This window comes from Mirounga angustirostris, unplaced genomic scaffold (assembly GCF_029215605.1).
Source record: "Mirounga angustirostris isolate CCGP_5_RB_7025 unplaced genomic scaffold, mMirAng1.0.hap1 SCAF_3, whole genome shotgun sequence".
In the NCBI taxonomy this organism is placed as follows: domain Eukaryota; kingdom Metazoa; phylum Chordata; class Mammalia; order Carnivora; family Phocidae; genus Mirounga; species Mirounga angustirostris.
The window spans coordinates 72,747,871-72,759,908 of record NW_026991711.1 but is presented as its reverse complement, the minus strand read 5'-3'; the positions used below and the strand labels follow the sequence as shown (position 1 = coordinate 72,759,908).

General features: G+C 54.2%; 1 protein-coding gene across 1 annotated transcript; it reads right to left on the bottom strand.

Annotated features, from left to right (window-relative positions):
- Window positions 1-5,583: 5,583 nt before the first annotated feature.
- CDX2 (caudal type homeobox 2) lies at window positions 5,584-11,232 on the bottom strand. The gene is made up of 3 exons (XM_045867522.1): window positions 10,692-11,232; window positions 7,087-7,232; window positions 5,584-5,832 (listed from the first exon to the last, which is right to left on the bottom strand). The coding sequence occupies exons 1-3, from the start codon at window positions 11,230-11,232 to the stop codon at window positions 5,584-5,586; spliced, it is 936 nt and encodes a 311-aa protein (XP_045723478.1).
- Between the last annotated feature and the right edge of the window lie 806 nt (window positions 11,233-12,038).

Here is a 12,038-nt window from a genome sequence, read left to right as displayed (position 1 = left end):
TTAGAAAAGAATTCCTTTCCTAGAAATCAAAACACAAATATTAAAATGCATAAAATGCCTGGGCTCCTATTTTCCAATACAATGTTGGGCACAAAAACTTGATACATGACCTGAATATTATTTTTTACATAAATGTGTATGTGTGAAGAGACTGTTTGGTTATCATTTAACCTCAGGGAATTCTTCATGGATGAAAACTTGTTGTGTTCTGGTTTATGGATTAGAACTCTAGCACAGAATCGCCAGGATCCTGCAGAAAAAAAAAAAAAGAGCCACAGGTCATTTAATTTTATCATTATATTATCACTATCCACTGAGGTTAATGACAAATTCCAATATGGAAAAACTGTTGTTGAAACGAATGTGATGTTTGGGTACTAGAGACATAGGAGCCAAAAGGTCATCCGTGTGCTTGCCCTCACGCTCTCTAAATTGATTCTTCCAAGACTGACTCTTCCAAGAAGAATGTCAAGGTAAATGTTGGTATAATCTCTAGAGCTGGAAGATTCTACTTTATTTGGCATGTGAGAGGTTTGGTTTTGTTTTACGTCTTATTTCATAATCTTCAAGAAAGTAATGATATGAGAAGTATATATTCCCTCTGGTTTGTAGCTAAGACGACATTTAGTGATTGTTTTGGCCCAGTATCACTAAGCCAATCCCACGGTTACCAATAAAGCCTGCTTGGTTTCCTAAAATTATAGTCATCCACTTGTAGAAAAAGAGGAGGAGGTGAAAGGAAAAAGGAAAAGGAAAATAAAACTAAATGTAAGAATTATGGGGGTTAATAAAATTTTAAAAAAATAATTATAGAGGTTAGAAGTTTGCATGGTCTCAATGTAATTTAAGAAAATAAAGGTTAATTTTAGATATTTACAAGTTAATCTACATTATTAGATATGAGTGTGTTTCTTATCCTCCAAAGCACAAAACTAATTCAACACAAGATCTGTTGCTGTAGTTTTATTCAATGTCAGGGAAAATCATGGGGACTAGAGTAAAATGCTTGAAATGATCTCAAGGGATGAATCGGCATTACAGAATTAAATCCACAGCAGCTTTTTGGGGTGCTCCCGCAAGAGTACAGAATTGACACTGAGGTGTTGGAATGGAAATTGCTTCCAAATAAAGAAACTTTCAATGCCATCTAGTTAGAGTACTTGCCTCTCTGCCCCCTTGGGTTGAAAGTGTCCTGATCATTATAAGGAAGTTCCTAACTACATCCTCAACTAATATGAATCTCCCAAATACTACTACAAGTGTCTGGGGATATCTTTAATGGTAGGTGAAAAGAAAAGTCAACTATGCACATCAGTGACTCATCTTCATGACTGGAATGTTAGTGCTTTGCCACTTGAGATTTTATGCAGATGCCTGGGCAGTGGAAATCAAGAGACAACGAACTGGGGACTACTTGACAAAGTAAGAAAAACTCAATGAATTAGAAAAACTTCAGAGGTGACTTGAGAAATTATCCTTGCTCAAAGGTTCTTTATAAGGATTCTTGCACACTTTGCAAAAGATGGTTCATGATCAAAAGCAGCAGTAGTTCTTGTCTTTATTGGGGATTCATCCTAAGTGTATGTTGTAAATTGCTTTCCCTTACTTTACCTTATTTGATTCCCCTATTAGTGGCAGGGATATCCCCAAGGTCATTAAACCAGTAAATAGCAGCCTGTCTCTAAAACAAAGTGCAAATAATGCCCCTTGAATCTTCTACAGATTTCTTTTTAAGTAAGCCCAACTTAGGGCTTTTACTCACCACCCAGAGATCAAGAGTTGCATGCTCTACAGACCCAACCAGCAGGCGCCCCATGTAACTGAAGTTTTTTTTAATTTCTGCTTTGTTGCCTTTTCTTATTTTTTCCTGAGTGGCTGTGAATAACAACAGCAAGAATACTGCTGTTTATATATTAAGATTTCTATTTAAGATTAGTTTTCTTGACTGGTGTAGGCCTCTTACAGATATCATCAGAAAGAAGTGAAGCTAAAAAGAAGCTGAAACTTTTATGGCTCTCATTAGCAGCCCATCTTGCTAACTTTATTGGAGGAATATGATAAAGCCATGAATTGTTCACAGAAGAAAAAAGACTCAGGCTGTCTTTTACCCATATATGCCGTTAAAAAAACCCTTTTTTTTTAAAGATTTTTTTAAATTTATTTATTTTTTGAGAGAGAGAGAATGAGAAACAGAGAGCAGGAGAGGGAGGAGGGTCAGAGGGAGAAGCAGACTCCCTGCCGAGCAGGGAGCCCGATGCGGGACTCGATCCCGGGACTCCAGGATCATGACCTGAGCCGAAGGCAGTCGCTTAACCAACTGAGCCACCCAGGCGCCCCTAAAAAAACCCTTTTTTTATGGTTTTTTTTTTTTCCTTTATTATTTTAACCCCGCCCAACATGGAGCTTGAACTCATGACCCTGAGTTCAAGAGTAAAACGCTTTTCGGACTGAGCCAGCCAGGCTTCCCTATATATGCCTTTTTGACATGAGTTCCACAATAAAGGTACATTCTTCCCCATATTTATCCTAAGTTCACTGTTTTCCTGTATATTCATATCGTACCCATATTACTGTAATTTTTTAAAAAAGAGACATCTTGTGCAAGAAGGCCCTTTTAGAACAGCCAATAGCTCCCCTCAGCCAAATGTGTTTTTCTTAAACACTCAGCAGATCCAAGAATCTCCTGCGCCTGACTAGCTTGAACTTCGTTTCAGCCGCCCCACGACCGCAGTGGGGAAATCTCGCCGTGCCCCAGTTTGGGAGCAGCCGCGGTGGGAGAGGCGCTAGAGCTTGCAACCTTCCAGCTGGGTCAGAACTAGGTCCCTTTCCGGTCCGCTCTAGAGTCCGAGGGGAGCGCGGGCTCCTACCCGGCTCTTCCCAGAGCGCGCGCGCCCCCTGGCGTCCGGAGCTCCGGGAGGGCGCCGGGAGGGCCAAGGAATGGCGAGGGAGGGCTAGTGATCCCGGTCCCAGAGCTGGAGGCCCTGGGAGCAGCGAAGTCATCCTATCAAAAATAGACCAGGGCGTCCCAGCGCCGACCTCCCTACGCCTCCTCGGGCGGCACTGCCCACTCGCGCCAAGTCCCCGTGTTGCCTCGGGTTTGCTCCAGGGGCGAGTCTTGGCGTCGCAAGCGCGGTGGCCCCTCTTTGCTCGCCCCCTCCACGACCCGGGAGACCAGCCCCGGACCTGCATTTCAGAGAGCAGCCGAGCGCCCTTCCTCGCCCCGGATGCGCGGGGCGCCGGCCCGCGGCGGGCGTCAGTGCAAGGGGGCTGGACCCGGCGAGGGGAAGAACTTGTAATCGCTTGCAGCGGGACAATGCTGACTTTTGAACCTCTAACCACTAAGCAAACAACCCTTGTGCTCTCGCTCCACTGTCCAAACAGGGTTTATTGACAGGCGTTTCACAGCAACGCATAGCAACCGCGGCGGCGGCTGGGGGCGGACGTGTGGGCGCGGCCGGGTGCGGGTCCTCGCTCTCCTCCCAGCGCCGGACTCCCCAGGGGGCACGGAGGCCGGAGGGAGGGTGGGGGGGCGGGCAGCCTGGCCGGGAACGCCACCCCCTGCTCGGCGGACCCCACGACCCCACCCAAGCCCGAGAGGCGGGCCAGGCACTCTCCGTCCAGCTCTGAGCCGGGCGCCCGCGGGCCCGGCCACCAGAACCCCTTTCTCAATCCCGGAGCGGAATGCCACCCGGAAGGGCCGCAGAACCGGGGAGATGCTGCAGGCGGTATTTAGGTCTCGCTGCTCTGCTCTTCCTCCCCAGCCCTCGGGCCACCTCCTCCCTCTTCTGGGGCAATGATTAGAGCTCGAAGGTGCTTGTGGGATGACCGAAATGGAGAGCAAAGCCCTCTTCCCCAGGCCCTGCCTGCGCAGAGCGCCCAGCTCGGCTGCTTCCAGGACCCAGAACCTCAAGGGCAGCAGCCCGGTGCCCCGTGGATCGGCCAGATAACAAGCACCCGCCTCTAAAAGGGTCCCCTTATAATGGTTCTTGAATTCTTTGTGGAGTTGGGGGTGCGGGCCAAGGGAGGGAGTTTCGAAACACAGGGCAAGGAGTGGAGACAGACAAGGGCTCACAGAAATGCCCGGTGATTCACAGAAGACCGTATTCCTGGAAATGTTCCCTTGAGAGAACAGGACATAGAACATCTTTACTGAATGCTTATGTTTAACTAGCTGGGCTATGGGACATCCCTAGGGTGAAGGGAATCCCTGATGAAGGGGAATGTCCGCAGCTGCATCAGAGTGGATTTGATGAGATGCTAGGAGGGGATTCTCTCACCCCCACCCCACCCCCATAATTCTCGGCAGCTTGGAAGCAGCTGACCATTCAGATGTGCATTTTGCCCAAAGGCACCCCCAGGAGAACCACACATTCCACAATCCAAGGTTGGGCTCAGGCTTGGGGGCAGGGAAGGTCTCAGAACCTGCTCCCTCAGGCTTCTGACGCTCTGGGGTAAAATGAGGTTGTCCAGATAAGCTTCTCCACCCCCTCCCTGATTTTTCTAATACTAGCTTGCAAGTAGACAAGATATTTCATTTCTTTAAAAAAAATAATAATTCCGGATAAAATCTGAAGACGATAAATACAGAATCTGAAATCTGGAAAGCTCATTTATCTCTCTCTCTCTTTTTTTCTTTTTAGAAAAACTTCAACTGTGTTCAAATACCCCCCACTTCCCTTCACCATATCACTTCTCTCCCCATGGATCCAGAAGGCTTTTTAAATGCTGGCTTGGATGTTACACAGACCAACAACCCAAACAGCAGCAACAACAACAAAAACTCCCCTTCTTCATCAGCCCCAAGATTGTGAAAATGACAGGAAGTCCAGGTTGGCTCTGGCATTTACAGCACTGATATACATTCAGCTCAGAGAAGCTCTGGTGACAGGCTTTCTAAACAAGGCCCTGTCCCGGGCCCTCTTGTCAGGCCTGGAGTCCAATAACCACGCCCCTCACACCATACACCGCGCAGAACACCAGCCAAGCCTTTCCTGGTCTGGGAAGGGGAGAGAAGAAAGACAAAGACCTGGGGGTTCTGCAGTCTCTGGCAGGTCCAGGTTTCTATCTTAGCTGCCTCTGACTTTTGCAGTTAAATCTTGCCTGCCCTTGAGGCAGGAGGGACCAGCCGGCCCTTGAATGGCAGTGAGTAGGCAGTAGCCATCTTGGCTTCAAGCACTGGCGTTCCCCCGAGTCCCTCTGTCCCCTCAGCTTCGACCAGAGATGCGTCCCGTCCCGCAGATTCTGGAGGCCAAGAGCTGGGGAGGACGGGGCTGAAAGCCTGGTCTGGTTAGCCAGTCCAGGCAATGCTTCCGCCAGTACTAAGCGAAGCCCCGGTTGTCACAGCCCATCTCCTGGCTGGCAGAAAGTCAGACCAGAAGCAGTCCAAATCTGGGAGAATGTCTTCCTTGAGGCCTCCGACCCCACTTGTCTTTTCTCCCGGCCCCCATTTTTCCTCTGAGAGCTAGGTGAGCGGGCGTGCACTTGTGCATGGGAGGGGAGCAGCTCTCTCCTGAGGATTCTAGCCGAGTCTCTGCGCCTCGTGGCTCAGCCTGGAACCGCTCCGCTGCTGCCGGCCACTATAGGTCACTGGGTGACAGTGGGGTTTAACACCCCCGCCGCCGGGCCCAGGACCCCAGGGACGGAGCCCGGCACCGAGCCTGGCAGGGCAGACACGGGGCTCAGGGGCTCCGGGACGCTTCTCAGAGGGCCCGGCTGCGGCTGGGGAGGCGGCGGGGCAGGCGGCGGGGCTTGCGGTGGCGGCGGCGGCTGCTGCAGCTTCTTCTTGTTGATTTTCCTCTCCTTGGCTCTGCGGTTCTGAAACCAGATTTTAACCTAGAAATGGAAAGCGGAGAAAAACAGAGGGTGGTGAAGGAGCCGATGCAGGCGGGAAAAGGAATGGCCCTCAGCACCAGCAGCAGTACGTCCCTCTCCAACGGAAGAAGTGCCCTCTCGGACTCCAGGATCCCCAGGCCTTCTCCCAGCCTTCCATCCGAGAGCCCCAGGACAGCCCAGCGCCGCAGCCCTCCCCTGAGCCCACGACGGCCTCGGCAGAGAAGCGCCTTCCTCCCTCCTCGTTCGCCACGTTTCCTTCCAAAGCAGCCTTTATCTACAGCTTTACTGCCAGAGTTCAGAGTCTCAGAACCTGGGAAAACAGAAACTGCAGAGCCTTTTCTACAACAAGCAAGAGAAGACCAGCATGGATATACTTCAAAATGACAACCTTGGGCCTCTCAAAGCTAAACGGAAATGTAATACTCCTCACCTTAAAGCTGCGAACGAGATTTAAAAAAGAGAGATTTATCCATTTTTTTGAGAAAGAGAGAGAGAGGGCGTGCGTGCGCGTGTGGGAGGGGGAGGGGCACAGGGGGAGGGAGAGAGAGTCCCAAGCGGACTCCGCGCTGGGCTCTATCCCACAACCCTGATATCACGACCTGAGCTGAAACCAAGAGCCAGATGCTTAACCGACTGTGCCACCCAGGCGTCCCCTGAGAATGAAATTTAATGTGGGGCTTCCCAGTGATGGATTTGGCCTGTTTTTTTTCTAGACCATATAGAGTGTTCATGAGTCAAACCTCACTCTCGTTTTTATGGGCAGGGATTAGGGTCTTATATTATTTTTTCCCCAGGTATGGTGCTGGGCACAAAGAAAATAGGTCTTTAAGTCTTCTTTCACCGAAACAGAATTGTGGATTAAACTACTACTCAGTTTTTTTCTTGCACCTCCCAGGTCCCGGAGAATAGGAAAAAAAAAAAAAAATTAACATCCAAAAAAGACAACTAGAGGTGGAAGGAAACTTTTCTAAAAGCATTCGGAAGGAAATACTCTCTATCCTCCGGTTTTATTTATTTATTTACTTACTTACTTACTTTAAGTAAGGTCTACACCCAACGTGGGGCTTGAACTCAACAACTGTGAGATCAAGAATTGCATGCTCTGAGACAGCCGGGTGCCCCTCTATCCTCCTACTTTAATCTGCCCACAGAACTGGGTAGATTCTGGGGCCCAGCTTCTAACTCTGCCGGAGAAACCCCCCCCGTGCCCCCCAGCCAGTGACCAGGCCCCGGAGGGAGCAAGGCGGTTCCCACCTGCCTCTCGGAGAGCCCCAGTGTGGCGGCCAGCTCGGCTTTCCTCCGGATGGTGATGTAACGACTGTAGTGAAACTCCTTCTCCAGCTCCAGCCGCTGGTGATCCGTGTACACCACTCGGTATTTGTCTTTCGTCCTGGTTTTCACTGTGGAGGAAGGAGAAGTTAGGCTGAGAACTGCAAGGCGGCCCATCAGTCATGGGTAATGACAAACCTCCCTAACCCAAGGGCCATTTCTCTTCCTCCATCACCCCAGGGGGCCAGGGTTTGGCTGGTTCCTGCCAGGTCTGACAAGACCCCCCAGGGGGTCCTGAGGGGAGGGTGCGAGGCTATCCAAGACAACTAAACTAACCTTGGGGTTAAGTGGTTTTTAAAAATGAAGAAAAACTAAAACCGCATAAGCGCATGATAACAGAACCCAACCACCCTTCTGGAAACCAAATATAGTACTGCAGCAGGCTAGGCCCAAAGGGCAAGGGGGCAGGACGGAATCTCCAGAATGCTGGGAGTATTCAGATTTTCAGGCCTGCCAGAGATGGAAGACCACCCTAAAAACAGCTGGGGATGTGGGTATGTGCTGGTGACAATGTGTGGGATGGTGGTGTTACTTTCTGTTTGCTTTATTAAAAGTGAAAAAGGGGGTGCAGGAGCTGACAGGTTCCCTCAAGTCACCAGAATCTTGGCCCATCTGGTGGAATTCTGAGCTGGGGTCTGGCAGGCAGGAAAACCCTCCCGCTGGCAACATTGTATACCTGGCTGAATCTGATCTGGCATTTAGCAGTTTTTCTTTTTTAATCCCCCATTTATTTCTGCTACAAACTCTGCCAGAGCTATCCAGACCCGTGATCTATGCTCATTGGATTGAGTCAACATATTAAACCTCAGATGGATTGTTTTACTGAAGGGCTTTGACAAATAGTGCCGTTGTGGTTGGAGCAGGCCCGAGCCTGGCGTCTGCCCCGGGTCTGTCCTGGGTCAACCCTTGGCAGGGCCCTGGCCGGGAGCTCTTCCCTCCTTGCGGCCCCAGGTCCAGGTCTTCCTGCAGCCGAACAGGTTCAGCCGCCCGGTGCCCAGTCCTACTGGAAGATCTAAAGGGTCTGGGAGTTTCTTGGAGGTGTTTAATGCCCCGCAGGCCGACTTTGTTCAGGTAGAACCCTTTGCAAACCACAACAAAAGCGCCCTGGGAAGATACAGGCCGGATCAGAGGGAGCTCCCCCGAGCCGCTGAAAGGGGAACACAGCCGCAAACAATGCAGGACAAGGCGATCTTATCAAAGAAAAGCCCTTTCAATGCCTTAATAACAACCGCATTCTGTTTGAATTACCACTACTGAGCAAATGGCGGTCCCGGCTTTCATCCCCCTCCCCGCCAGGCGCATTAACATAAACACGGCCCGGCAGGCGCATTTGAATGGGCGCAGCGGCCCCGACCCCGCGCCTGCTAGAAAGTGAAGGGAACTAACACGTTCTGAGAGCTTTCCAAGTGGAGGGCGCGTTCACACGCGTTGCCCGCCTCAAACCCACTCGAGGCGGCCAGCGGTAGTCGCCCCGTTTTACAGATGAGAAAACTGAGAATCAGACTAGGTCACGCAGGTAGTATCAGGCGTCGCTGACCCTGCTGCCAGGTGGGAGCCTAACGCGCACCTCCAGGGCTGCGGAGCAGGGCGCAAAAAAAGCTCTCGGAGCTGAACATCCCAGGAGCGGTGCTCGTCCTGGGGTGCTTGGGAGCGACTCTTGATCCAGCGCCCCCCTTTCAGTACCCCGGATGGGCCGGGAACGCGGTGACCAGGACCCTTGAGCGCGCTGCGGCCCGCGTCCCAAGGGCTTTGGAGGCGCCCCGCACCCCCTGGGAACCGAGGAGGGGGCTGGAGGAGGGGAGAGATGAGAGGGACTTGTGAGAATTCATTATTGACTGCGAAAGTCACCACCCTCTTTCCGGGCCCTAAAAGAGACAATGGCAGGGCTGGGAAGGTGTATATCAAAGCGAGCCGGGCCGAGGACCAACCCCCTAGCCCCTTGACAGATGATGCTCCGCAGAGGAGTCGGGCTCTGGCCCGCGGGCCGCGGCCTCCCGACATTAACATCACAAGGGCGCCCGGCGCCGACTGCGGCCTTACCACCTCGGCGCGGGACATCACAGCGGCCTCTCATCTGCTGACCCCGCGGCCTGGGCTCCTGTGGCTCCCCTCCCTCTCCCCCTCCCCGGCCCAGGCCCGGCGGCCACTCTCCCGGGAGTGGTCTCCCTTAGGGTCCCCGGTCGCTGCCAGTTGCGCCCCAGGCAGGCTCCCTAAGAAAGAGCCTTCTCTGAGACGGCGCTCTGTTCAGGCGAGGGCGCCTCCTCTTGGGGAAGGGACCTAGCCAAGACTCCGAGGCTGGCCCTGTGGCCTTCTCCCTGGGCGGCCGCATTTCCCACCCGGCATGTGCCCAGTGACGCAAATACCGATGCCCAGAGACAGCCCCCAAGGACTTCTCTGATTTATACGGCTGTAATTGGCTATAAAGCTCTGCAAAGTGGCCATAACCTGTATGCGGGCCGGGCTGGGCCAGAAAGAAGGGAAGAGAAAAAAGCGGAAGTGCAGAGGGCTAGGAAGACTTCGAGGAGTGCAAAGGGGACGCCAACAGGACTCTCCCACCACACCTATTCACACTTCCTTCCCACTTTGACACACATCCCCATACCAGAATGGGCAGACCCAGAACTAATGAGCCCCCACAATCCTGCAAGCCTAGGATGTCTGCAGGGACATCTCCTGAGCAAGCTTCTTGAACGTAGGTGCGCGTGCACACACACACACACACACAGACCCCTGAGACCCTGGAAAGGAAGGGTGGGGAGAAATGATCCCTGTCTGGAGCAGTGGCTGAATCCTCACCAAGGATTCCTCCCCTTCCCCCTCCGCAGACACAGGAGGACCCCCACGACTTCTTGCTCCTAGCCCTCCAGCTTTTGATTGAACTAGCTCCTTCGCAAATCAAAGGTTCAATGAGGGGGCGCGCTCCTTTCCCCTTGGTTCCTGGGACCTTTCCCGCAACTGCAGCTTTGCTCGGTCTCCCTACTCGCCATAGCTCTTGAGATCCCTTGAATTGGCCCGAATGGCCGAATCTGGTTCCACGCACAGCCTCGCAGCCCTCCTGGTCCCCCAGGCCACCATTCTTCTTGAGTGGCTCAATGGCGTGGAAAGAAATGCTCTAAAGCCCGGCCCGGTCGAGTGCGAGGCTCCTCTGCCCCGCGGCTCGAAGCTGCGCAGCGAGCGCGAGCGGCAGCAAGTGGGGAGGCGGCGCTCCTGCACAGCCGTGCTATGCCGACCTTCCTGGGAGTGTCCCGACAGTGTTGGGACGCTACGAATGAAGGACCCCTGGAAAGAGGAAGGGGCTCCTCTGCCCTAAACCGAACGCGGGCTGGGAAACCAAAATATTCACTCCCCGCCCGCCCCCCCCAGCCAGCCCAGGCGCCAGGAGAGAAGCCCGGCGGTCGAGGCCCCCTGAATTGGTCTCCCGGGCCGGCCCTCCCGGCGCGGAGCTCCTGGACAGCTCTGGACGCCTCCGTCCGCCCGGGACACGCGGCCCGCCCGGCAGCCCGGTCCTGCGGGGCGCCGCCACCGCCTACCTTGGCTTCCGAGGGACGGCTGCGCGGGCTTCCGCATCCACTCGCACAGGTTCCGCCGCTGGCCGCCGGGGGATAGCTGCTCGGCGGCGGCCGTGACGGCGGGCCCGGGAGGGCCGGGGTTGAGTGTCTGCAGCAACCCCGAGGCACAGGAAGGCGCGGCGGCCGGGTGGTGCGGGTGGTGGTGCGGGTGGTGGTGCGGGTGGTAGTCGGCCGGGCTGCTGTAGCCCATGGCGGCGGCCGGGGAGCCCCCGTTGAGGCCGTGGGCGACGGCGTTGGCGGCGGCCGCGGCTCCCCCCGGCGCGTAGCCGTTCCAGTCCTCTCTGAGCGGGGCCCCGTACGCGGCGGGCCAGGACGGCCCCGGGGACTGCGCGCTGTCCAAGTTCGCGGCCGCGGCGGCCGCAGCCGCCACATGGTAGCCGCCGTAGTCCGGGTACTGCGGGGGACTGACGAAGTTCTGCGGGGCCAGGTTGAGGCCGCCAGAGTGGCGCACGGAGCTGGGGTACATGCTCACGTCCTTGTCCAGGAGGTAGCTCACGTACATGGTGGCGAGGGCCCGACAGCAAACCTCACCATGCTGCCTGGGGACCGACGCTGGAGGCTGCCGGAGGGCGCGAAGGGGAAGGGGCGAGGGGGCGCGGAGAAGGGCGGCTGGCTGCGCCCCAGCCCGCAGAGCTCCGCCGGCTCCTCGCGGCACTTCTGCCTCTGAGGCGGTCCCTCCCTCTGGCCTGCCTCCTCCCTCCTCCCTTTCTTCCTTCTTTCCTCCCACCTCCTTCCCACTGGGCTGCAGAGGCGGGGAAGACCCGCCACAGGCTGGAGTGCGGAGCCCCAGGCCAGCGGCCTTTCGTGATTAACGAGTGTTTACAAGACTCTATTAGTAATGACACAGACACCAATGGCTGGAGACGTCGAGGCGCAGCGCGCACCCGGCGCACAACCCCCCGAAACACGATTTGCATTTTAAAAGATAAGGGGGGGGGAGCTCCAGAGACCCGTTCACAGCTAAATATTCAAACCTTTATTGTTAAGAGCTTCCTCCTTCCAACCTGATGCACTTTAACCTCCAATCACAGGTTCAAAGAATGAAATCTAGAGACTTGCAAAAGAGGTGGGGCGGGGGGAGAGTCATCTTGGTGGGAATCTGGGCTTGGAGACTGAGTAGTAGTGTGTATGCATTTGCGGGGTTGGGGGGGGGGGCATCAAGAAGCTGCTTCTATACCAAAGAGAAAAGAAAAGGGAAGCCATTACTTTGATGAAACGTTTTTGACCAACCTGAGAGGTGACCAGCCGAGCCCTAAGAGATGAGCCGGTGCCTGCCCTCTCTGAAGCTCCTGGCCAGAACGACTGCTG